Source organism: Euprymna scolopes, chromosome 21 (genome assembly GCF_053919585.1).
Source record: "Euprymna scolopes isolate OS-2025 chromosome 21, ASM5391958v1, whole genome shotgun sequence".
Classification (NCBI taxonomy): Eukaryota; Metazoa; Mollusca; class Cephalopoda; order Sepiida; family Sepiolidae; genus Euprymna; species Euprymna scolopes.
In genome coordinates this window covers 70,337,250-70,363,755 of record NC_136502.1, presented here as the reverse complement: position 1 = coordinate 70,363,755, position 26,506 = coordinate 70,337,250, and the positions used below count along the sequence as shown (strand labels likewise).

Below are 26,506 nucleotides of genomic sequence, written 5' to 3'. Positions count from 1 at the left end.
AGAAAATAAAATTAACGTGGTTTTTCCTTCAAGAAATATTGTTTTTCAAATATACCGAACTTTCAAACTTTAATTATAGTAATAAATAACTTTATGCCTATGAAAATACCCTAAAACACTTAGAAGAAAAAAAAGAAAAAAAAAAATGACCACAAAAATAAAATATAATTTAGAGTAGAGGGAGTATTATTTTCACATTAATTTAATTCTTGCCTTTTAGAGTAGTTATTACTCCCAATTCTTTTGATTTTTGTTTTGAAAAGTTAGTATATATATAAAAAATTATGCTACACTAAATCTGAGTCTAAGTGACAAGCCAAACTTCTAAAAGTGCCTCTCTTGAACTTGTTGTACCATTAACTTTAAGTCCGGGTGACAAGTTCCACTACAGTCTGAATGGCACCCACTTCAAAATAAAACCCTTCCAATACTACCATTAACCCTAAGTCTGAGTTGCAAGTTTTCCATCATACCAAGTATCTTAAACTGCATTTCCTAAAAACAAAAAATGCACACCATATAGAAAAGTAAATTAACTGCTGTAAGACGCTAGAATAGCCTGGAAAAATAATCATAACTTCTTTATTTTCGGTCAGATTTTAAAAATTGAAATTCTTTCCTAGATTATCAAGCTCTTTATGTATGCCATTATTGAGATATTTTAAGTATTTTTTTTTTCTTTTTTTCATGTGTATTGCTAATGGAGATTTCTTCCAAATGAAGTCTTATCATTTTGCATTGAATCCCTTAGGAAAAAAAAAAAATGATCTCAGCCATTAACTTATATTCACTTTCAAAGTGAATGATATACCTTATTTTGAGTTTGCATGATAGACCCTTTCCTCATCATATGAAGTTTTTTTGTTTTTTTTTTTACTTATTTTTTACTTATATAAAAATTATGAATTTTGTGGTGAAAAATTATTCAATAACTATACTTAAAACTAGATACATGAAACTTTATAACATTTTTTACAGATTATTTCTATCGCAAATATAAATAAAGTTATAAATTTTTTTAAGCGCACACGAACTTTATGGACACCCTGTATATATATATATATATATATATATATATATATATATATATATATAAGTTGTTTAAAAACATGTACGATTGCTGCAAACTCACTGCACAGCAAGATCTGTGCATTAAATTTTAAGTGAGAAAAAGCAGAAACAATCCAATCTAAACAACTGCCATCCTGTCCCAAAGAAAAGCAAGTCTACATCTTTAAATGCAACAGTAGCCACAGTTGTTTTGCCTGCCTGTTCTCATGATAGATGACAGGAGGAAATCACATGCAAGGTTAAACAAGTCAAAATATAGAAAACAGATTGACATCATCGAATCACAGTTAAAGAAATGAAGGCTTCAGTTTTGCATGGAGGCTGAGCAAAGCGGATGTGAGAATATGCTGTCATAATGTTTAAGAAATTAAAGTCTATACAAATAAAAATGTATTCCAACTAGCTACATTGAAGATGTATCAAGCAGCCATGGGAAAATCTAATAAAAAAAACTAGATTAAACTGCAGTGATAATAGTGACAATGGAAGAAAAATGACAAAGAGAAACAGCAATTTTCTGCCTCACACCTGTCGAAAGAACCATTTATTTATTTATTCGTCCTTTAGAAAGAATATAAAAACTTGCGTCCTTAAAAACTAAAAGGTGAAGGTCAGTCCCCCCCCCCTAGTCTATTTTTAATATTAGTCTCGGATTACAATGAAAAAACAGCTTGGTTCTTTTGAGGAATAGTGGCTGCATTTTTTCTTGCACAAATAAACAGTAATACTAAATTCCGTCTATAAAGTTTAATGCTAGCTAGAAATTACTTTCGAATCGACAGTTTATTTAGAATGCACTTTCCCTTTTTAAAAATACTACCACCACCAACCCAGCTTCACCATCATCAGTAGGCAGTAAATAAGTTGGTGCCCCCCCCCTCCACATCGCGTTCTAAAGTCATTTTGAAGCCCTTAAATTGTATAGGTAATCAATTTGATTGGTTCTACGAAATCCATTGTCATTCTCTCAGACATTACTTTTCATCCTTTGAAAGAGGTAGGATTTATTTCATTGTTGGTGACTTCAAGCGTGGCTACCATAATATGATGGCCTAGCGACGACTATAATTTAGTCTGGTGACGTCATGAACATCGGTCTATTGAAATTTGGTCACGTGTCTCATGACTAAACCGGAAGTTGGTTTAAAGTTTTGGAGGGTTAAATAAATTTAAACATGCCGTCGAGATGTATAGTTCCAAAATGCCGAGATAACTACGAAAGTGGACCAAAAGTTACTGTGTTTTCATTTCCCAAAAAAAAAAAAAGGAAATAATTTACCAGTGGATTAATGCAATAAAAAGAAAGGATTTTACTACATCTAAATATAGCAGAGTAATTGTTAAAATGTTTGAGATATTAAAAAAAAAAAAATGCGCCTTTTTTATTTATTTATTTTTTTTTTTTTAGAACGTATCTATCTATCTATCTCTCTCTCTCTCTATATATATATATACACACACATATATAAAAGTGTGTGTGTGTGTGTCTGCACATTTCCCTACGCAATAACTGTCAATTTTAAGCCTACAGATTCGAAATTTGATATATAGGGTACTGAGATTTGGGAAAATGGATGTGATTGGTTTTCGAACAGAAATTTGGCGATTAAGGGGTCAAAGTTCAACGATTAAAAACGATTAAGGGGTCAAAGTTCAACGATTAAAAACGATTAAGGGGTCAAAGTTCAACGATTAAAAAGGTTTGAGAACTCTACCAAACTCCAACAATTTTGGGTCTAAACACGTGAAATTTTAGATATAGGTTCCTTGGACATGGATCTAACTTAATAACTTTATTTGAGCCCTAAACAATAAATTTTAAGGGGTCATAATAGGAGTCAAAGTTTTAAAAAATTGACCGTTTTTTTGTTTGTTTTTTTTTTATCAGCATACACCTCGAAACACCTGGGCAATGCCGGGCACCCATGCTAGTTTTAAAATAAAAATGAAAGTATGTATATAAAAAATGAATTTTACATGTAATTTATGTGCTGAAATAATAAATTATTATTTAGAAAATTTAAAATGGGGAGTATGGTGAAAATATTATGTACTTTCACCTAACAATTTAATAAAAACGATATCGTAAAAACGGAATTCGCAGTTTGTGTTAGGGTTGTCAAAAATTCCCCCAAAATTCTGATACTGCTAGTGGCACTGTAAACGAAAATAACATTTAAAATTATGGCAAACGAGTAGTTTCCAACATATGAAGAAATGTTAGTTTTAAAAAATGGGGGATCACTTTTCTATAAAAATTTAACGTAAAATGAGCACCCACTTTATGGCCATCATTTTTTTAGGGCGCTTTCTTTAACAAATAAAAGCGAAGAAAAATGAGTATGGCCACCTTTATGTTGGGGGGTTGGGAGTCAACGTACAATGAACACAGTTTAACGTAAAATGAGCACCCCCTCTCAAAAAGTCTAAACAGAATTTTTGTCGGGGAGAGGGGGTCAACTGTAGGTGCTCATTTTACGTTTAGTTGTGTGCATTCCTACATCAAAGAGGCACTTCGCCTTGTTTGAGGCGAAAATGTAATTTTAAAAAAATTGCTCGTTGCTCATGTAAAAAAAAAAAAAAAAATTGGCCATAAAGTGGGTGGTCGTTTTAGGTTAAATTATCCCCCCCCCTTTTTTTTAACTAACATCTCTTTATATCTTGGAAACTAGTTTGCCGTAATTTTACACGTTATTTTCGTTTTCAGCACCCACGAAAACCTATAAAAGTGGTAATTTAAAAGGATTTTTCAAGGGTGGACTAATTCTGCACATTTACCTTATTTTTTTATTTTATCGTTTTTTTTTTGTCATGTAATTTTCTTTTTTTTTTTTTTTTTTTTTTAAGTCAAACATGGTACGATTTTCTTTTAAATTATTTCTTTAGGTATGTGAACTTCATTTTCAACCTGAAGAAATACAGCGAGAGGCATCAGCATTTGATGAAAGGACCGGAAAGACAATTAGTGTTAAATTAAAAAATCCCTATCTTAAGGATGGTGCTATTTCTCGAATATTACCAAACTGTATTTATCATTATCAACCACTTTTAGAGAGTCTCCTAACGCAAAGAAAATGCGTTTAAAAAATTCTGCTCTTAAGCGTGCATTATGTGAAAGTGTTGCTGACAAGTTAGAGTTATGGAAACGTAAAACTTTCCATAATATTGATGATTTAGAAAAAAAATTAACGTTTATAGATAAAAATTATTGGACTTCTATTAGGCAAGACAATACCATCATTATATGCCATATAAAAAGATGCCCATGCCCAAAAATAAAAATGTCTATGATGATTGAACCAGACTTGGCCGTTAGAGTATTCTGTAGTGATGTGGAAATGAGTGCTATAGGGGAGTATAGAATTCCTAAACATGTAACAGAGGAAAATACTCTGCAGATTTTGATGGAAAACATGAATAAAACGGACATCGAAGAACAGGAAATGAAAGCTTCTAATGTAAGTTCCTTATTAAAATTAATCTTATCATTTTTGCTATTAGTGCAAGATGAATCATTTCAATATTTTAATGCCATTAAGTTCATACATGAACAAATTAACATAATGACAATGAATAAGGTTAATTATTCGAGTGAAATGATGGTATTTTCTTCCTTATTATATAACTGCTCCCCTAGAGGGTACAGACTGTTAAGAGACACTAAAAATGTAATTTTACTATGCTATTCAACCATTCGAAGATTAACCTTATTAACTTCTATGAATCCTTCTCATCTATATATATAAAAGGCAAAATGTGTGTGACCATTTCGTGTATGTCTTCAAAAGGCTTTTCTCGCACACGGTTCCGATGTCGTTACGATCGCTTACAACTGTTTATATGGGTCCTAAATAATAATATGTACGATTTGGAAAAGTGCGTCGCATCTAGATTTATTTACGTCGACTTTTACAAAATTATTGCTATTTTGGCTTCTCGCATGTTGATGAGGCTTTTTCGTATAATTCAAAGTTAACAACGAACAACGTTCTCTGCATTGCGCCGGGAAATGTCCAGAAGCAATCAGCTTTGATCAATGTTGTACATCAGACAATTGTTATTCAATCTGGACAATTGGGAGTTGGTTCCCCTCCCCCCAACATCTGTTGCGGGGGGAAAAAAACAAAAACAGTGACTTCTATTTGACCTTCTTAATTAGGTCAAATGGAAGCAGCAGAGTTAACTTTTATTGCGCACGCCTGTTTTTATAGTTCAGTAAATAAATTCAAACCTGGGTATGTTGTATGTATGTCACGGTGGCCTAATGGGTAACGTCGCCCATTTTTTTTTTTTCACACATTAATTTCCAACTCAAGGGTACGGGTTCGATTCTCATACTTACCTACCAAAACATTTTTTTTTATTTAACCCCCCCCCCACCGGAGTTTTGATTTACCTCAAGACACCCGGGCATCGCCGGGTACCCCCCGCTAGTCTATATATATATAAAAGGCAAAATGCGTGTGCCATTTCGTGTATGTCTTCAAAAGGCTTTTCTTGCACACGCTCCCGGGGTCATTACTATCGCTTAAAACTGTTTATATAGGTCCTATATCATAATATCTAGGATTTGGGAATGCGGGTCGTCTCTAGATTTATTTACGTCGACTTTTATGAGATTCACACTATTTCGCTCTGTCCCCTGTTTGTCCTGTATTTTAGTATAAATACAGTGAAATTAAATTAAAACGTTGTGTTCTCGGCATTCGCGCTGCTTTCCCCCCTTCCCACCATCATCTGGGAGGGAAGTGAAAACTAAAAATAATGATCCCGCGATGACCTCATTTAGCGTCTTCCTGTCAATCAAACCTCTTTTACTAGCTTTATAAGCCTTAACTTAACATGCTAATCAATTACTCTCACTCGTGGTCGAGACGGTTAAGTAGGTTTCTTTTGGTTTTTTTATTACATTTTCACCCCAAACAAGGCACATTGCCACTTTGGTGTAGGGAGCTACTATCAGGGGCAGCAACTACTGGGGCACTATGTTGGGATTTGGGCAGCAAGATGTCGGTTCACGTTACACTTGAACTTCTGCATGTCAGTACAGTTAGGGAAGCAGGAACCTGGAATGGAATTCCAGAGTCTAGCGGTTCTGGGGAAGTTGGCTTTGGTTTCCACCTCCGCGTCAAGGCTTCCGGGTTCAATCCGTTTTTCCGACCAAAACTATTTTTTTTTCTTTTACACCTTTAAACACCCGGGTAACGTTTTTTTTTATTACTTCGCTTATTCTTTAATTTACCTCTCCCCCATACACAGGTTTATTTATGCCATTTTTTTTCAACAAAAACGGGTTTCTCGTGACGATGCCCGATTCTACGCATGCGTCAGATGTCATGACCTGATTTCCTTTAAATAGTTGAAAAACCGAGTAAATTTCATCTCCGCCACTTTAGCGCAGTTGGTTAACGCGTTTGTTCATTATCTAAACGTTTTGGTTCGAATCGTGGTGTGAGATGTCTTTTCTTTTTTTTCGATTTTTTTAAATTTAAATATTGAACCCTGTATTATTTAAGCCATTTTTCACGTAACGTTTGTTTTCCTGTTTTTTTTTTTTACTTCGCTTACTTAGCAACACCTGGGTATCCACCGATTTTTTAAATTTTAATATCGAAACAGGCTCATTTAAGCCATTTTTCACATGTTTGTTTTTCTGTTTTCAACGTTTGTTTGCCATACGTTAGATTTTTTTGTGTTTTATTTTTATGTTTTGATTAACCCCCCCCCCCCCCGTTTAATTAAAACGTTTTCTTTTCTTACTTCGCTTATAACAATGCTTACATCGTCATTGCAACGCTCGACGACTTTCAAACATCTTTCACTAACTCATTCTGGCTGGCCGATTTTATTTTCAAACTTCGCCTCAGGGCTTTGGGTTCGATCCTACCCCCCCCCCCCCGGTTTCTTTTTTATTTAACACCACACACACCTATAAACACCCGGGCAACGCCGGGTACCCCTCGCTAGTCTATATATATAAAAGCGAAAATGTGTGTATGTATGTATGTATGTTTGTGTGTCCGCTAAAAACTTTCGACAGACAGAACAAAAATTCACAAACTCGGTATCATATTGAAGCTCCATCCTTCACCCGAAAAATATCGAAAAATTGGCCAAAAAAGTTAATTTTTTTCACCCCGAAATCCACAATTTTCTACAACAAAAACCGTCCTCTCATGACGACGACCAGTTCTACGCATGCGTCAGATGACGTCATGAATGTTTATATAGTTGAAGAACTGACTAAATTTCATGTACGTCGTGTTAGGTCAGTTGGTTAGCACATTGGTTTGTTATCTAAATGTTTTGGGTTCGAATCGTGGTGGGAGTTTTTTTTTTTTTTTTCGATTTTTTAAATTTAAATATTGAAGCAGGGTTATTTAAGCCATTTTTCACGTAACGTTCATTTTTGTTTTTTTTTTTTACTTCGCTTATTTTTAGGTTTTCATTAACACCCCCGACTGACCACACACACACACACACCCAAAAACACCTGGGTACCCACCGATTTTTTTAAATTTTAATATCGAAACAGGCTTATTTAAGCCATTTCTCACATGTTTTTTTTTGGTTTTAACATTCGTTTTTCTGTTTTCGATTTTTACATTTAACATCGTTCATTTGCCTTACGTTAGTTCTTTTGTGCATGTTTTTTTTTTGATGTTTTGATTACCTCACCCCAGGGTACCCCCCCCCCCCGCTTTCTGTTTTTACTTCGATTATTCTTAGGTTTTCATTAACACCCCCACCCCCTCCAAACACTCAGCCAACGCCGGGTACCCCACCACTAAGCAGGTTTTTTATTTTCTTAGACTTTCATTAATACCCCCACCCCCGCCTGACCACACACACAGAAAAACACCTAGGCAACGCCGGGTATCCCTCGCTAGTCTATATATATAAAAGCCAAAATGTGTGCATGTATGTATGTATGTGTGTTTGTATGTATCGCAAAAACTTTTGACACAGGTCACGGATTTTCACGAGATCGGTATCATTTTAAAGTTCCAACCTTCGCCCGACAAATATCGAAAAATTGTCCAAAAACATTAATTTCTTCACCCTAAAATCATCAGTTTTCTACAGGAAGGGGTCAGCAAAAACCATCCTCTCATGACAAGTTCGCTACTACACATGCAGCATACAATGTCGGAACATGATTTACTTTAAATATTGTAAAAACCAACACAATTTCGTCAATGTCGTCTTAGCTCAGTTGCTTAGAGCGCAGCCTCATTATCTAAAGGTTTTGGGTTTTAATCGTAGTGTGAGATGTCTTTCTTTTTTTTTCAATTTTTTAAATTTTAATATTGAAACAGGGTTATATAAGCCATTTTTCACGGGTTTTTATTTTTCAGATTTTTTAACAAAGTTTTAACGTTTGTTTTTCTGTTTCGCGTTTTCTTTTTTTATTTTTCCGATTTTTACATTTAACTGTTCGTTTGCCTTGCGTTAGTTTTTTTGTGTATATTTTTTTTTAATATTTACTTCGCTTATTCTTATGTTTTGATTAACACCCCCCACCCCTGCCCGAGCACACGCACCTCGAAACACCCGGGCACCCCTCGCTAGTGTATATTAAAAGTAAGTTCAAGTTACTAATGCAGAATGACATCACAGTATCTTTACTTGTTGATAAAATACATCTCAAACCTTATCTTGATTATAAAAGGTGGTAATATTGTTCGCTTAGCTAACAACAGCAATGAATCTGCCACAAGTGCATTTGCTTTTATGCTTAGTGTATCCTCACAATATAATGATGTTGTGCATGTTATGCCAACTAAATTTCTTCTAGCTGAGAATTTATTTGACATAATTAAACCTGTAATAATTGGCTTAGAAGATATAGGGTTTAAGGTATTATCTGTTAATAATGCAATGAATAAAAAAAGCTATGTCTTTCTTTTGTAGCCCATCAAAGCTTTCAATTGTATATCCCGATCCAGTTAGAACGTCTAGCTCTCTTTTCTTATTCGATTCAGTGCATATATTAAAATGCATTAGAAACAATTGGCTTGGCCAAAAAGATGAACATAAATGCATGATGTTCCCAAAGTTTTGTTATAATGGAAATCATGAATTAGATAACATCCAAAATGCTCCATTTTTTAGTTTACATAAACTTTATGCCCTAGAATCTCAATCACTTGTGAAATATTGTTATAAGTTGACTTCAAAAGCTCTTTCTCCGACTACTTTTGAAAAGCAAAATGTTAATTTGGTTTTGCAAATTTTCAACAAATATACGATTCAAGGTTTGCTAACCTTAGGAAAACAAGAATGCTTGCCAAATTATGCAGAAATCGCAGAATACATTAAAATATTTTATATTTGGTGGACAATACTGAATGTGAAAACACCATATAAAGATTGTTGACTTTGTAATAAATATGCTAATCCACTTACATTAAATAGTGATAATTATAGTTCCTAAATGTGTTCTGTGACTGGTTAGAAACTTGGAATAGCATTCCTGGAAGAACTGGTAAGTTAACAAAGGAAACATATACTGCTTTGCACCATACTACTTATGCAATTTTAGAATTGACTAAATATTGTATAAATGTACTGAACATGATGTATATATTACCAGGAAAGTTTCAGACAGATAACCTTGAGGCAAGGTTTGGCCAGTATCGACAAATATCGATACGTCAGGTGTATGAATGTGAAAAAATCTCAGAATGTTGTCAGTTTTAAAATTGAGCTTACCAATTAATAATCGAACTATTGAATTGAAAAATTTTTAAAGAAACTAACTGGGATGAAATGACAAGGGAGCAAGAGTTACATGTTTATAAATTTAACAGATGTAACAGAAGATGATGTTAATCAATGCAAGGAAGTACTTCCTGTTATACTTAGCAGGTTATTGCTGTTATGCAGTTTTCAAAAAACTGAAATGCAATAGCTGCAAAAATTTAATATCCGGGAGAGAGACTTGAAGAAATAGCTGAATTAAACGGCTACTTTCAGGGTATTAACAGAGGTTCTCTGCTATACCCAAATGATATAACTAATAATTTTGTTTTATATAATTATATAGTTATAAACAAACTTACAAAATAGGATTCTTTTTTACATTCGATTCAGAGAAAATTAGCCATGTGTTATAATTAATTTTCATTATTATTATGATTATTCTTTTCTTGTTGTTAAGTCTTATTAAACGAGCAGTCTTAGTAAGAGTTTTATTAAGAGGGATTCTTAGAGAGAGATGTCGTTGTAAGAGGGATGTTGCTGTAAGAGATGTTGTAATGAGAGATTGTTCGTGTTATAAAGAATTTTGTTGTTTCTATTATGAAGATTCATATATATTAAAATGTTTATTACTTAGAGATGTAATAGAAGCTCTTTGAGTGAGGAAACAGTGTTCAGACAGTCTTAGAGAGAGACGTTGTAGATATGAGATGTGTATGTCAAGACATTTTAAAACACATGGTATACAAGACATATAACAATTTTCACTTTACCTTTTGATAGAATCACAACACAAAGACGTTTATAAAAACACATGATGGGTTTATTTCTTCTCACGACCGGCCGTGGTTTTCATCATCAAGGATTCAAAGCTTCACATTCTAAGTTTCAAAAGTGACCGTCTCGCTTCTAGACGTTCGAATCCCAACTGGACTATCGTCTGTCGTCCTCAAACTCCCTCTGCCTCTCCCCCAGTTTCTCCTCAGTTTCTAACTATCTCTAGAACTTCCCATTTTTCCATGACGTCATACACATGTTAAAACATGTGTCTTCTTTCACGTGTTCTGGACATGAGTGTCCAAAACTTTTTCCTTTGTTTACAAAAGGAATTTTAACCTATATTCTCAGTAACCTATATTTCCAATATGTTAAAAACATGTTTATTAAATTATCTTGTAGCTGCACTCTTTCAATTGAATTTTCATAACAAAATTGACAGTGCACATTCTTTTCTTGAAACTATTTTATCTCTAAGCTAAACAATCGTTTGTTTTACATTCCATTTTCTAATTCTCTCTCGTAATCTATTTCTAAACCTAATTTACGAGGTTCGAATTTCGTCTATTCTATTTCATTTTAACTAAATCTCTCTATTTTTATACTTACATGAAAAGGGGACAGCCCTTATCATGTAACACATGTACATAACTTTAAATATTTTGGCTGATCAAAATCGATTATTTCATGTTGACTTTTGTGATGAGGGTCAGCAAATTTAAAAAATGCTGATATGGAATTCACCGAATTCCCTTATAAACAATTTTTGTCGCAAAGAGAATGACAATATTAATAAAAAAAAAAAAAAAAAAAAAATATCAGAAAAAGAAAAATTCAAACTTTTAATTAAATTCTACAACCGATTTTTGAAAAGTTTTAATATTCAATGTTTGAAATATTTCTGCCTCAGTAACTTTGTTTATACTAACATTTGTTTGAATTTAATTTTTAACTTATTGTTTGTTATTCAGTTAAACTAATTTATTGTTCGTTATTCAGTTAAACTAATTTATCATTTGTTTTTCAGTTTTGATTTTTAAAATATTGTTTTTTTTATTTAAAAAATATTTATTGTTCATTTTTATTTATTTCTATTGAATAAACTTCAGTTTCATACAAATCAAATTGGATTCCTTTTCTTTTTAAACTTTTTAACAACTTTTCTCCCTTTCAATTCGTTTTTTATTAATATTTTTATTATTAATATTGGATGAGTTTCAGTGCAAAGTATCATGTTTATCTTTTTTAATCCAATTTTGAAGTTTTCTAACGCTTTCTGTAAAAAAGGTCTGCTCATTATCGACAGTCTGTGTTTCACTTATTTTGCTTGCTAGGACCTATAGCGATGACGTCATTTTTCAGCTGACAGGCCATCTATGCCGATGGTCACGCTTCAAGCGTACCTACCGGCGAATACCAACGAGGCTCTCGATCATGGTAACATTCTCTTTATGGTTGGAGAGTTGGATATCCCCTCCCGTTTACATTAAACGGACCTCGGTGTCACATCGACTCTCCGTGGAAAGAAAAAGTAAATATTATATAGGACAAAGTTCGTACAAAAATAAATAAGTTTTGATAGTGCGTTTTTGCTGGGGTTTTTTTTTTTTAATCTACATTAAAAAAAAAAAAAAAAAAAAAAAAAAGCAAGACTTATTTGGATATTTTGCTGTTTCCACACACCCTCTCATCCCTGTGAGGGAGGGCTAGAGAGGTCAACAGTCGGTCAGCACAATAACATTTTTTTTTTAATCTGAAATTCGGACAAGGACTTTTTGTAAGACAATAAAAAGTACAATATTTCCAATTCGCCGTAACGAGCCGGCATTTTACTTTCACTTTTGTTTTGCTCTTTCTTTTAAATGTTTTTTTTTTTAATGACTATCGTTTGTTCATTAAATTATTGAATCAAATTTTTAATAAAAAAAAAGAAATCAGTAAATCGACTCAATGATATAATAGTTGCGCGATCGAAATCTAACGTCTCTTGTTTGGTTAAGAAACAAAAACACAGGTAAAATTAAATTTTGAGGCAACAAATTTTCATTTATTTTAGCTCGAAATAAAGTCAATTCTGAAATGACCACGTCATAATATCTTCCATTTTTTAGATATAGTAAGGATGTAGAGTGAAGATAAAGGGCGCTTACAAAAATGGTGACTATATTTTTTCGACCTTATTTTTCATTTCGGCATTTCACGTGTTCGATCAAATTAAATTATTTTTAATGCTTCTTTCATTAACTGATTTGACTGAAATAAAAACTAGCCACCGTCTCCATTCGAAAAAAAAGTGCGGGGGGGGGGGGCTTTAAACTGTCCGATAGTGAATTCTTAAGTTATTTGGTACTTGTTAAGATAGAGTCGACAGATCAATTTTTTAAAATATGTCGTTTTAAGCAAAACTAATATTACGTACTTAATTGTCATGTCGAAAATGGTAATATATGTGTAGTCCGTTAATAATACTATTTGTTTTACAAAAGGCAAGTCTTATATTGTTTTTATCCATTTTTTATTGTAAATTTTATTTATTCATTGTAGTGTCAACGCTCTTATTGGCTCAACAGTAAACACGAATTTGATGTCGTTGCTGTTAATGTGTACAATGGTGACGTTTTACACAAACGTGTGGAGATGCATATATATCTATAAATTACAAAAATCCACCGAGTAATTTATAGTTAAAAGTAATTTGTACGGAAAATTGGGTAAAACTGTAAAGTGAAGAAGAAGTGACATGATTCGGAACGAATATTTCAGATTACTTGTTCATGGCATGTAATATTTTTCCATAGCGATAAACTTTGTTTTACTAAAAATAATAGTTGTTCTACTCGATGAATTTTCGTAATTTTTCGATATAGTACTATTTTCGACATGACAATTACGTACGTAATATTGTTTTTGCTTAAAACATTTTTAAAAAATCGATCTGCCGACTATTTTAACAAGCACCAGTTATTGAAATTGCATTACTCTTAAATTAAAACGTTTTTGTAAACAAATTAAAAACAGTAAATAATTTTATCGTACACGTGAAAAACGCTGAAATGAAAAGTCAACAATATAGTCCATATTTAATTGCCTCTGAATAAGGGCAGAGAGAACATTTCCAGGTCGGTTTTTAGAGATAGGATGTCCAGCCTCTTAAAAAAAAGGTGGGGCACCTCAGATAAGATAAAAAATTTAAGTTGCCTCAATTTAGAAGGATCTACTCTAGAAAAGATGAAGCAGAGTAGCCATCTTTAATAAACAGTCGAGAACGAAGCCAACTATGGAAAGGTGATAATTTAAGTTCATAAGTGTTTTTGTTTAACAGATAAACACTGTGCTGTTAAACAAAAACAGAAGTAATTTTCAAACACACATCACATTGAAATTCGAAACCCCGAAATTTAATTCCGGAGGTCTGGCAGTGAGGAGCAGGAGCGGGCACCGTTAATGCTTCCCGCTTTCCAGAAGAAAGTTCCGACAGGAGGAGGTCATACATAGGAAGAATAAAATCATTTATTGATTTTTATCACAGGATTTTTTGTTAACTAAAATTGAAGAATTTTGAACAATTCGATAGAAAATCAATAAAAAAAAATTTTTTAAAGACATTTCTTTTCATTTTAGAACCAAAATTGATTTGCAGGTATTTTTCTTAATTGTTTATTATCAGCTCCCAGTCCCCCCCAACCCCACCATCTCATTCTCCGGAAATCATTTTGAAGGTCATAGGATTATGATTGGAAAATATCAAATCAATTCATACACTGAAAGTCTTTCAAAGCTGGAAATCGAAACAGGTGCTTCTTCGTTTGATTTGTTTTAAATAAATTCATATTTCCATAGTTCTTTGGGTGTTTTTTTTTGTTTTAGATTATTTCTAATAAAAACATTGGCCAAATATTTAAAAAGAATGGTGCTTTTCTAGAATTTGAATCGAAAACTTAGGATTAGTTTTAGGGTAAAACACACAGAAAAGTTCGATTAAAATTCTGTAGAAGCACCAAAATAACTATTTACTTGAGAATCTGTATATGTTTATTGTTGTTGTAATTAAGTCATTTTTAAAACGGGGTTTGAAACTTAAATTTATTACTGTGTAAGATAGCGTGTTCATTAACTTATTGAGCCAAATGGTTATAGACCTAACTTTGCTAGTGTAATGTTTTAATTTACAAAATCATTTGAGATAATAAAAAGCTCCCACAACTTTCAATCTATTAATATATCATTTTAAGACCAGTTCTATTCGACAGTTTAAATACTTTCAAATTTCGAAAGAACAAAGTAATTCCTTCGCTTTTTTTAAAACTATAAACAATATTAAAATGAGCGTGCATCCATGAAAGTGCATTTCCGTTTCGTGAACAAACAAAAATGCACTCTGATGGATTTAATTTCGTAATATATTTTGTTAAAATAGGATTTAAATTTTATATTATTGCATTTATTTAATAAATATTTAATAGCCAACAGATAATTCAAAGTGTAAATCATATAGGTGAAAAATAGACACACGAAGTTGTCTTTATTATATATTAAAAAAAAAAAATTTTTTTTAAAGAAAGGAAGAAAAAAATGGAAATGTGCGATTGAAACGGTTTCGGCTTCGCAAGGACATTTTTTATCAAAAAGGTCAATGAGAACGATAAAATAATCTCCATTTCTTAAATTAGATTTTAAAAGGTTCAAAAGAGTTTTTTTGAAATGAAACATTGAAAAAGAAAACTTTCTAATTTTTAAATATTAATTAGCAAAAGTGCTTATTTAAAAACAAACTTAAAAATGTCAGTTTATTAAAGCATTATTCATATGTAAATTTAGATTTGTTTTTATGCTTCGAAATTTTTTCTGCATTCGGACTTATTCTCATTGTGGTTGTTATATTCATAACGTTTCGACCGATGTAACCTCCAACTTTTACATGGATCTTTAATTCAGAAATCTTTATGACGAACTCGAAAACGTATCCGGAATTTCGTGGATTAAATAAAAGAATCAGTTCTCAAGTTCGAAAAAGCACTTGCTGAAGGTCGAGGGGTTATATCGGCCGAAACGTTGTGAATATATTCAAGAAGTAAAATGAAAATATTTTCAGTAAACTCTTCAAATTTTTTTGTTTTTGTTTTTTTTAAATTCAGATTGAAAATAAAAGTTTATTGAATTTTCATCTGTCAATAGAATGAAGAAATGCACAATTGCACATAATTATTTCGAAAATCTACCCTCCAAACTCAAAGGTTGCATAACGTTAAATTCATAGAAATCTTAATACTTTATTAAAACAAATTTTTACAAATATGAAAAATCTTATGAGACTTGTTGAAAAATAGTTATGATTGTTAAATGGAAATAAAAAAAAAAAAACGTCCTTAACCTCAATTTGCTATTTTTAGTTTGGATGTTGTTCAGACAGAAAGACATACGTTGATGTTAAAAGTAAAAAAGGCTCGGCTTTCCTTTATGCATTTATTATTATGTATTATTATTAATATACAAGAGAAAATTTTTAAATGTTAATCTTCAGAAATGTTTGTAAAAAACAAATCAGAAGTGAGGATTTTCGAGTTAAATTCAAATTTATCTTGTTTATTAAATCGTCAGTGAAAGTACAGAATACTCAAAGCTCTTCCCAGCAAGTCCTGTAAACTGCAGAAGTACCAAAAATTGTGTATTTTATTAGTGTAAGATTTCCTATCTTTAAAAAAAGAAAAGTCAAATTTTCATAAAAAAATATACTGTTTTTCAAGTTTTATTATTTAATTTCATCAAGGTGAAAATAATTGAAGTTAAAATAAAAGGTGTTCCGTGCTTTTATTTTTTAAATCGTATTTCCAAGTTTAATTAAAATTTTATATGTTTTTTTTATTTAATTGTTTTTTTTTATTATTTAATTGTAAGGTTGAAGTATAGAATAGGTACAAAACACCCTCCCCATATTAAGAATGGCTTTTTTAAATAATAACGTTATTATTTACGTCCGAATCAGTCACTCTGAGTCACTCTCACTCTCTGCACTAGTACCAAATAAAACTTTTAAAATTCTTACCATTATTGTTGGTTGAAGTCGACGAAAAATATTATCTAAATTATTTTTTAAAACTGATATTTAAAAAATAATTCTTAGTAGATTTGGGGATACCAAAAGGGTTTTCGAGACAAATTTTGGTCAGTAGCGGGGAGAAAAACTTGTCGACGTGTTTCAAACGAAAGAATCGAAGAACCGGTGCGACTCGAATGAAGCGGTTTATTCAAGTGGAGAAGACGAAGACGAAAGATTTATTGCTCAACGCTGCTGCATGCTGGGAATCCACCTTTGTATGCGGGAGTCGTCTCTTCCCCACCCAATATAACTCTCTCAGGTAGAGATATAGAAAAAAAAGTTTCCCTCGATATCTATTTAGAGTTTATAAAATACCGGGGGGGGGGGGGGAGTACATCCCGATTCCTGGGCTTGTTCAGCTCTACTGTTTTGTTTAAATGAGTTATGATTCGGTTTGGTCATAGAGGATGCCATTCTCCTAAGCTTTACCCCCTCCCTCGGGAAAGGGTTACGTTATTGTTGATCGCCTGAAGCGCCTTGCTAGGAAATGTACGACCTCCATTATTTTTGTACCCTTCCAGAAGGGAACTAGATTTTAAGTAGCCATTTTGGTTGTTTATGTTCCGAGTTGCCTTCAATACGTTTCCAGACTTTTTTGTACAGATATTTAAAATTATTGTAGACTCTTGAAAATTCAGTATGCTATTGCTATACATCTTATGAGATGACTGACCAATTTTTTTGATTTCAGGTTCAAATGAACAGATACAGCACGAATTGGAATACACTCTACTAAAGCCTGATTGTCACAGCTGGTGAATTTCAAAAATGTAATCTGGACGTGAGGACATTTTAGAAGAATCATATGCAATAAAATTTTGTTTTAAACTTGGAAAAAATGCCACAGAAATGTATGGAATGCTTCAGACTGCTTTTGGATCATCTTGCATGAATCGAGCATCAGTTTTTGAGAGGTATAAGAGATTCAAGAAAGACAGAAAGTCTGTGAGGGATGATAAGAAATGTGGCAGGAGTAAGTCAGAATACCACTTAGTGACACACAATATGATTTCTATTCTGCTAGATCTACAGCAGATGTGCTTACAGTTATCTCATAGGATTAGTAAATCTCTCGACGGAGGCAACCTTTCTAGGGCAATTGCTCTTGACATATCTAAGGCCTTTGATAGGGTATGGTATAAAGGTTTACTTCACAAGATCTCTAGCTATGGTATAGTTGGAAATGTCTTCTCAGTTATTAAATCATTTCTTTCTAATAGGTTCATAAGAGTAGTAGTTGATGGGCAAAAATCAGAAGCTCACGGTATTAATGCTGGAGTCCCTCAGGGGTCCATCCTGGGCCCAACTCTTTTCCTGATCTACATTAATGATCTTCCAAATCACATTCTTACATCATTTGCAGACATTTATGCTGATGACACTACCATCTATGGTAGCACATCTAAGACAGTAAACGACCAAGTTCTCTCTGATTCTCTCTCCTCTGATCTTGATCACATTGTACAATGGGGAAAGAAGTGGCTGGTTACTTTTAATGAATTTAAAACCAAGCTTCTTTCTTTACATCATCAACGTTCTAATCCCCATCTGGCATCAATTGAAATGAATGGCTCCCGTCTTGAGGAGGCCTCAAGTTTTGACAAGCTCCTGAGCTTGACCTTTACTCCTAATCTTAAATGGAACGTACATCAAATCTGTTGCCAAGGCCACTGGAAAAATGGTCGGATCCTTCTATCGATCCAGTAGATATCTCACTGCTGATGCAATTCTCTATCTATATAAGAGCCAGGTACGTGTAAGGATGGAATACTGTTGCCACATCTGGGCAGGAGCCGTTAGAAAGGATTTGTCCTGCCTTGATAGAGTTCAAAATAGACTCCGTAGCCTCGTAGGAGATATCCTTTTCTCTTTCCTGCAACCTCTATCTCACAGAAGAGATGTTGCAACTTTGTTTCTGCTGTATCGTTATTTTCATGGAAAGTGTTCGACTGAGCTTCAGTCTATGGTCCCCCCTCGCCAAACTTTCACAAGAAACACTCCTCTAGCTGAAAACACTATCAATAATTCCCCCCACTCGTTATCTGTGCCTAAACCTAAACGTAGATTCCATAAACAAAGCTTCTTTCTTAGAACTGCACGCCTGTGGAATTGTCTTCCGTTTTCCTGCTTTCCAGCTGACTACAATATGGTTGTCTTCAAGTCTAACGTAAACAAGTTCTTGATGTGCTGTTCCACTTGTTAACAAATTTACCGAATTTCCATTACTAACGATTACTATATTGTCCAATTTCTACTGTACACTTTTTAACCCTTATCCTCGAGTGGCCTCTTGGCCTTGATAAGTGGTGATGCCTATGTAAAAAAAAAAAAAGAAAAAAGAATACTAGAGTTGATTGACCAAATAAAGGATTTCATGGATAAGGACCATCGTGTGTCTATAGAAACAATAAGTGCACAGTTTGATGTTAGTGTGAGAAGTACGCACACAATTATTCGCAAGGAACTCAAGTTGTGGAAGATTCTGTTATATTACAAAACTGAGTGTATGGAAGCAAGAAAGGGACAAATGAAAAGGTTGAGTTTAAAATTTTATTTAAAGTTAAAACGATCGTGAAATGAACTGCGGTGGGGCGTCGGTAGGAATGCTGGTCGGATGTTGATATGAACTCGGCAACAATCTGGTGTTATTGTCAGGCTGTGGCAGGGGCAGCAGTCACAGGAACGTGGCTTTGGTGTTCTGTTGTCTAGAATACAGGTGCGGTGGCAGCAGCTATGGCGACGGTGAAGGAGGAATTGTCATAAAGGCTGCTATCCGGTAGCACAAGAGGGTTGACAATGATGGCGGAAGAAGAGTAATCTTAATAGCTGCTGTCACTGATGCAGCGTTGCTGCTACTGGTGGGACAAACCTCGCTGTCTGACGAGTTATGGTGATTTGGTGGTGGCAGCTGTGGCGACGGCGAAAGAGGAGTAATCTTCAAGGCTGCTGTCTAGTATCATGAGTGGGGTGGCGACAGGAGCATAATAATCTTAATAGCTGTTGTCGCTGGCAAAGGGTTAATGGCTGCTGGCTGCTGACAGAACAAAGTTCACAGTTTGACATGCTGGGCCGATCTGCCTGCTTATAAAAAAAATGGTCGTATTTATGCTCGTGTTGCGGACGTAGTTGTAAAGGTGGCTTTCACCGCTAGTTGTTGTTTTCATTTTTTATTTGTGTTTGTTTTTTGTGTTTTAATGGTACTGTAGGGAGTTGTCTGTTTGATGTTTGTATACATGTGTCATATCAATTTAAAGCTAAGAAAGTTGTGAATGTGTTTTAGTAAGCATTGTACTATATTAATTTATTTTTATTTCGAACTATTAATCTCATCTTTATTAGTTGTTGTTTTTCATCTTTTATTGGTTTGTTTATTCACAACGTTTCAGCCAACTATTCCTCTGGCCTTCGTCAGGTGGTAACCGCGACGGATAGGAACTTCGAATCTCCTAACTGCATTCTCAGCCATCACTGCCATCCGTAGTTGTTGTCGTCTCACCACATTTTTGGCCAAATAAACCTCTGGCACGCTTTGGGTGGGATTGAAACCGCTATCTTCAGACAATGCTCATCTGGAACTGAGAGATTCAACGTCTCTATCAACTGCACCACGGGCCCCGAAGGGCGATCAAGGCTGGATTCTTTTGAGCTTATAAATCCACGTTTTATTTATTACAACTACGGATGGCAGTGATGGCTGAGAATGCAGTTAGGAGATTCGAAGTTCCTATCCATCGCGGTTACCACCTGAGGAAGGCCAGAGGAATAGTTGGCCGAAACGTTGTGAATAAACAAACCAATAAAAGATGAAAAAAAGCAACTAATAAAGATGAGACTAATAGTCCGAAATAAAAATAAATTAATATATATAATGCTCATCTCAAAACGAATTCCAATTAAGGAATAATATATATAAGCATTGTACTGTTGCACTGTTTTATGGGATAATTATTTGTGTTTAAAGTTAAAACTGGTGGAGTTGCATCTGCTGTAATGTTTGTGTTTTGGATTTTGATTTTGTTTCGATGGACAGCTTCCTCTGGTGGTTTTCTTTGGAGAGGTGAGTTGCGAGTTATTCTGTTGATGTGGGTATATAAAGAAAGGGGTTTTGATGTGTAATGATATCGCTGCTCTTTTGTTTCAGTGACTTTTATATAGACTCTTTCATCCCGGTTTCCTGATTCTAATTTTGTATGCACTCAGCAATCTTTTAATAAAGCGGGAAGCCATTGTTAATTCAGTTCCTCTCTTAACCAGACACACATGTTCCAGGTCTCATTATTGCACATCCATGCACAACACAGCATGATATCGAATTACCGCGCATTCGGATTTTTTTTTCCTTCTTCCCTTGCACGCTGAACGAATTACCACGCATTCGGATTTTTTTTTTCTCACACACTTTCATATCGTAATGGCCACAGTTTCGTTGCAAGTCCCTAGTTTTGATTGGGGCTCGACATGTATTGCCGAATCGTTCAAACTATTTCGACAACGAATGGAACTTTATTTCACCATCAAAGCGATGAAACATGAGGATAAAGTTCCCCTAATTCTTCTCGTGACTGGCGAAGAAGGTTTACGCCGGTATAACAGTTGATCGATGTCGGATGATGATCACAAGGATCCACAAGTGATATTCGGTGCATTTTTGGAGCAGTTAGAACCGGCAACAAATCACTGCGTTTGTAGACTGGAACTCGGAAAATATCAGCAGAAACCAAATGAAACAACAGACATCTTCATCAACAGATGTCGACTGTTGGCAAAGAAATGTGATTTCAGTGCCAACAAATTAAATGAATGCCTTGTCGAGTTACTAATTGCCAGCACACCCATGCCCGAACTGCAAAAGGAACTGTTAAACAAACCGAAGGGTTACAGAATTGAGAAAGCTGTTAGATTAGCCTGTTCACACGAGGCATCAGCAGTTTATGTCAACCAGCTCCACCAGTTACAGGAATCACCACAGATAGCCGCAATAAGCTATGGTACACACCAATGGCAAGGGACTGACCGAAAATACGGACAAACTTGCAAAACTTGTGGACACAGTCACCGATTTGGCAAAGAACACTGCCCTGCCAAAAATGACGTATGCCACACATGTGGCAAAACAGGCCACTGTGCTACAGTATGCATCTCAGGGAAGCACAAAACCAAGAGACAACAAGCACAACAGTCATAACCAACAACGGAAGTTTGGCAGTAAAATAAACACAACAACCAAGCTATGACTGACATAGACACATGGAGAACCTCACCATCACAACTAACAGCGGAAAATCAGCAAACGTGAAAGATCCTTGAAATGAGGCATTTGTCGGTCTAAGCATTAAGCTGAAGGACCACCCAGGCACTCATACCTTCAACCTGAAGGTAAATACAGGGGCACAAGCAAATACATTGCCTATCCACATATTCCGCAACATGCACCCTAGAAGTATAGACAAAGCTGGAAACCCGATGGCTGGATCATTGACCTTGGAGAGGACTAGAATATATAAATCCCAATTCCGTTACAAAAGAATAATGAAATGAATAGAATTGAAGGAAACAAAGACTCAATTGATGGATAACGTAAACGTCGTTTATTTACTGTTGAAAGAATGAACGTTTTAGTTATAACATGTGTTCATGTCCGCGCGTGTGTAACCAATGTTCGTTGCGGGACTGGTGTTGTAGCAAGAAAAGGAAATGTGTGTTCATCTCAAGTTCAGGTCACTATCGTTTGTTCGTGCATGGGAAGAGAAATGAGTGTTGTAGTGGAAATTGGAATGATAGTCCAGCGTGTAGACAAAGAAGAGGATAGAGAGTTGACGTCAGTTAGTAGTCAGCTACGCGAAGGTGTTCTCAGGGACCAGTAGTAGATAGAGAGAGAAAGAGTGTGAATGTGTACATACGGTCTGTTAGCTCGTGCCCCATACATAGTCACAGGGGTGTTGACGCGCGCGAGCGTGCGCCTCCCTTCTGGGAGGCGGCTGGTTAGCCCAACCTCTCTGGTCGAGAGCTGGTCCTAAAAAATGGAGCCGCTTTTTGCTCTTTGTTTTATACTCGTTTCTGGAGTGTCTTTTGCGCATGTGTATATTTCCTTTGAAAGTGGAAGTGACGTCGTCCATGTGTGCGTTCGTGTGTGCGTGTGTGAGTACATTTTTTTTTATTTATTTTTTATTTTTTTTATTTTTCTTCCTTTGAAGATTGTAATGCTGGGTATGGGGCAGCCAAACCAGCTGCCAACATTGCCCCGCATTTTTATTGAAACCAACCGAGAGCTCTTTTTAGTATCCTCGCTGTTCCCTTAAGTGCAATTGTCTGAATCTCTTTTGCACTTGGTTCACCAGGAATATTAGTTAGGTAGGACTCCAGGTTCTTCTTCATAAGTCCTGTGGCACCTATGATAACTGGTATGATCGATATCCCCTTTAGGTTCCAGTTTATTTTCATATCATACATGAGACCTTGGTATTTGGTCTGTTTCTCTATTTCAGCTCTGTTAAGACCGCCATCATTAGGAACACTCACTTCAATCAAGGTTGCAACTCTCTCTGACTTATTCCATATAACTATGTCAGGTTTCACAGCAGCATTTTCAAGGTAGGTGGCTGTAGGGAGTACATGTGTATACGTTAGCGTGTGTGTATATATACGTGAATGTGAGTGTATGTACGCGAACGTGAATATATGTACGTGTGTGGACGTGGGCGCGTATGTTTGTGTGCGCGTATGTATATGACATAGCTTGAAATGTGAATGTGTTTTTGTGTGAGACTAGAAAAGGCTCACACAACCTCAACACAATGTCTACTAACAGCCTACAACAACACCAGGATAAACTGTTATGGCACCACAACTTTTAGGTGCAAGTATAAAACTCCCCCTGGCTGGATACCCAATTCTATGTGGTTGATGTACCAGGAGCAGCCATATTGGGCATGCCAACATTAGTAGCTCTTAGGATAGTGACAATGAACTTTGCCATCTCAGCCCAGCACCAACCCATCAATAGTGTAGCTGACCTAATGCATCTCTACCCCGACAGATTCGACCATATAGGTGAATTTCGGAACACACACAAGCTTGTTGTCAACCCCAATGTACCATGCCACATAGACCCACCGAGAAGGACACTTATAGCCATGCACGAAAAATGGAGCGAGGTATGCAACGAGCGCAACAAGGCATTTGAAAAAAAACAGCACTGTGTAACAAGATGGATTCTTTCGTCAAGGGGGCATCCGATCACAAGCGAGAGAAGCAGGAGCTACTCAATGAGATTGACACGTTGAAGTAAAAGATCAAAGAACTCGTTGGCCAACCAAGATTGAAAAAAGACAACATTGACATTGTTGATGCCAGTCCCCAGGTTGGCATGGAAAACAAAGGGAATAATATTAACAATGTTGAATGCGAGTCCAGTACGATGCGGATCCAGAAGATTTAGTTGGTGCAGTAGCATCAGCAGTAGCTGATGATGACAGTGACTCTATCGAGAACCATTATGGGAAGCTTGAGCTTCATGTAGACTTACCTGTCTCAACATTGCAATGGTGCCAAGGAAAACTTGGATTCGAATGTCACAAAACTTGAAGAGAATCTTTCATTGGTCACTCTTAAATTAAAATCACACAAAAGCCTACAAATGCAGCATGATGAAAACAGCAAATTATCTAAACAAGTGAACCAGCTGCAAGAAGAATTGTCTCAACTAAAAACAAAACATGAAGAAATAAAACAGTCAGGAACAACTTCTGAGATCGACCTGCTGCACCGCCGCTGCACTCCAATTTCAACGCCATACCAAGCCCTGCACAACTACTCATAGGTAGACAAATCCAATCTCCACTGATCACCAAAATCAGAAATGACAACCATGATCAGGATCAGATATACAGTGCATTCCAACAACGTCGGCAGAACTAAAAGAGGTATTTTGACTAACATGCACTTTTTTTTTTTTTTTTTTTTACACAGTGATCACCACTTATCAAGGCCCGGAAGCCACTCAGGGATAAGGGTTATTGCAAGTACATTATGTTAGTGTGGAGATTTGATGAAGTGTTTAATTAGGGGGGGCGGTTCATTAGGAATTTGTTAACATTGGACTTGAAGACATCCAAGTTGTAGTCCAGAGGGAAGCAGGCAGACGGAACAGAGTTCCACAGGCGTGCAGTTCTAAGAAAGAAGCTTTGTTCATGGAATCCGCGTTTTGATTTAGGCACAGATATAGAGTGGGGGAAATTTTTCACAGTGGATTCAGCTAGACGGGTGTTTTTCGTGAAAGATTGGCGAAGGGGGACCAGGGATTGGAGTTCAGACGAGCACCTGCCATGAAAATAACGATAAAACAAGGATAGGCTCGTAACATCTCTTCTGTGGGAGAGAGGTTGCAGGGTAGAGAAAAGGGCATCCCCCACTAAACCACGAAGTCTATTTTGTACTCTGTCAAGGCATGATAGGCTGTTTTTGGCAGCTCCTGCCCAGATATGGCAACAGTATTCCATCCTTGGACTTGAGGAAGATCTACCATCCCTATACCGTGGCCAAATAGGTAAGGGTACAGAATCCTGTGTCTGGAAGCTGGGACCCAGTGACTGTAGTATCCCAGGCAGATGATCACCGCTCCTATTCCCTGGAGAATGTTAATGGGCATGTGCTGTGAAGAAACCGACAACACATAAGAAGTATTCCAGTGACGCCTACCCTACCCCACAAATGTCGCAAGACCTCCCCAACATAGCTCCACAATAATGTACGACGTCTGTGGACCCACTTGTGTGTGCAGCCCCAAACATGCCAAATGACATTCAAAAATGTACCCGTAGTGGTAGGGTGGTACTACCACCATCAAAAATGAACTTATGGTGAGCACACACTCATAACCTCCCAGCAAGCATCTCATGGGGCAGAGTAATCCTCTGCTTCGCTGTAGCTGTTCAGGCAGTCTACCCTGAACCAGCTTTTCCATTTTCTTTGTTTTGTTTTACATACCTAAGTCATCTTTGTTTTCAGAGAAAGGGAGATGTAATGATATCGCTGCTCTTTTGTTTTGGTAACTTTTATAGACTCTTTCGTCCCGGTTTCCTGATTCTAACTTTTGTATGCACTTTTAGGGAATTTCCCTAATAAAATAAAATAACACAATTCTATGAACAATGACAAACAACTTCTTCAACTTAACAAGGGAAAGGTTTATTTGCAAAGCGTACTGAAGGAAGAAAGTAGAGTCGGGTCTCCACTGCCTTACGAGGTAGTTACAACCCGCGGCTGTCGTCAATACCTTTAGTAGGAGCAGCGAAGAGAACAGGCGTCTAGCACCGACGAAGGCTGGTAGCGTAAGAGAGAGTTTTCTTCTGGGACCGGAAGCTGTCTGGTCCCTAGGGGTTAATTTGTATTCGTGTGCAAGTCCTCAGATTGGACAGTTTAACGCCTCATCACTCACTCAGAGGAAGCGAATGCGCGAGAAGAAAAGGGGTCTATTTGTGTCTGCTACATAACCCCCTGCTTAGGCTGAAAGCCGACAGAGAGAAAGGTAGCATAACAAATAGCAGAAAGAAAAATACAATAAGAAATGTCCGTCTCTTTAGGTTATTTTCTTGCAGAAAAAAAAAAATGTTCTTACTTTTCTGTGAAAAGTTGGAATATTTGCACAAAACGTTCTGTTCTAAAAAGGAGAGAAGAAAAAATGTTCTTTTTCAACAGAAATACACTGTTTTGCAAAGTCTCTTCGGACAATGTACCCGTCGACCACTACGTGTAGTGGTCACATAATTGTTCTCATGTGGAACATTTACCTCAGGTGTATGATTATGCTGTGTGTATGTTGGAGGAATGTGTGGCTCAGGTGTTAATGTGTCCAGAAAG

At 35.6% G+C, this 26,506-nt stretch overlaps 1 protein-coding gene across 1 annotated transcript in view; it reads right to left on the bottom strand.

Annotated features, from left to right (window-relative positions):
* The window catches only part of LOC145242454 (malate dehydrogenase, cytoplasmic-like), a 47,864-nt gene extending 30,971 nt beyond the window's left edge, over positions 1-16,893 (bottom strand). Inside the window, exon 1 of the mRNA XM_080105510.1 lies at positions 16,595-16,893. Coding sequence (XP_079961636.1) covers positions 16,595-16,597 — 3 coding nt within the window. The 5' untranslated portion in view covers positions 16,598-16,893. The remainder of the gene's footprint in view (positions 1-16,594) is intronic.
* Between the last annotated feature and the right edge of the window lie 9,613 nt (positions 16,894-26,506).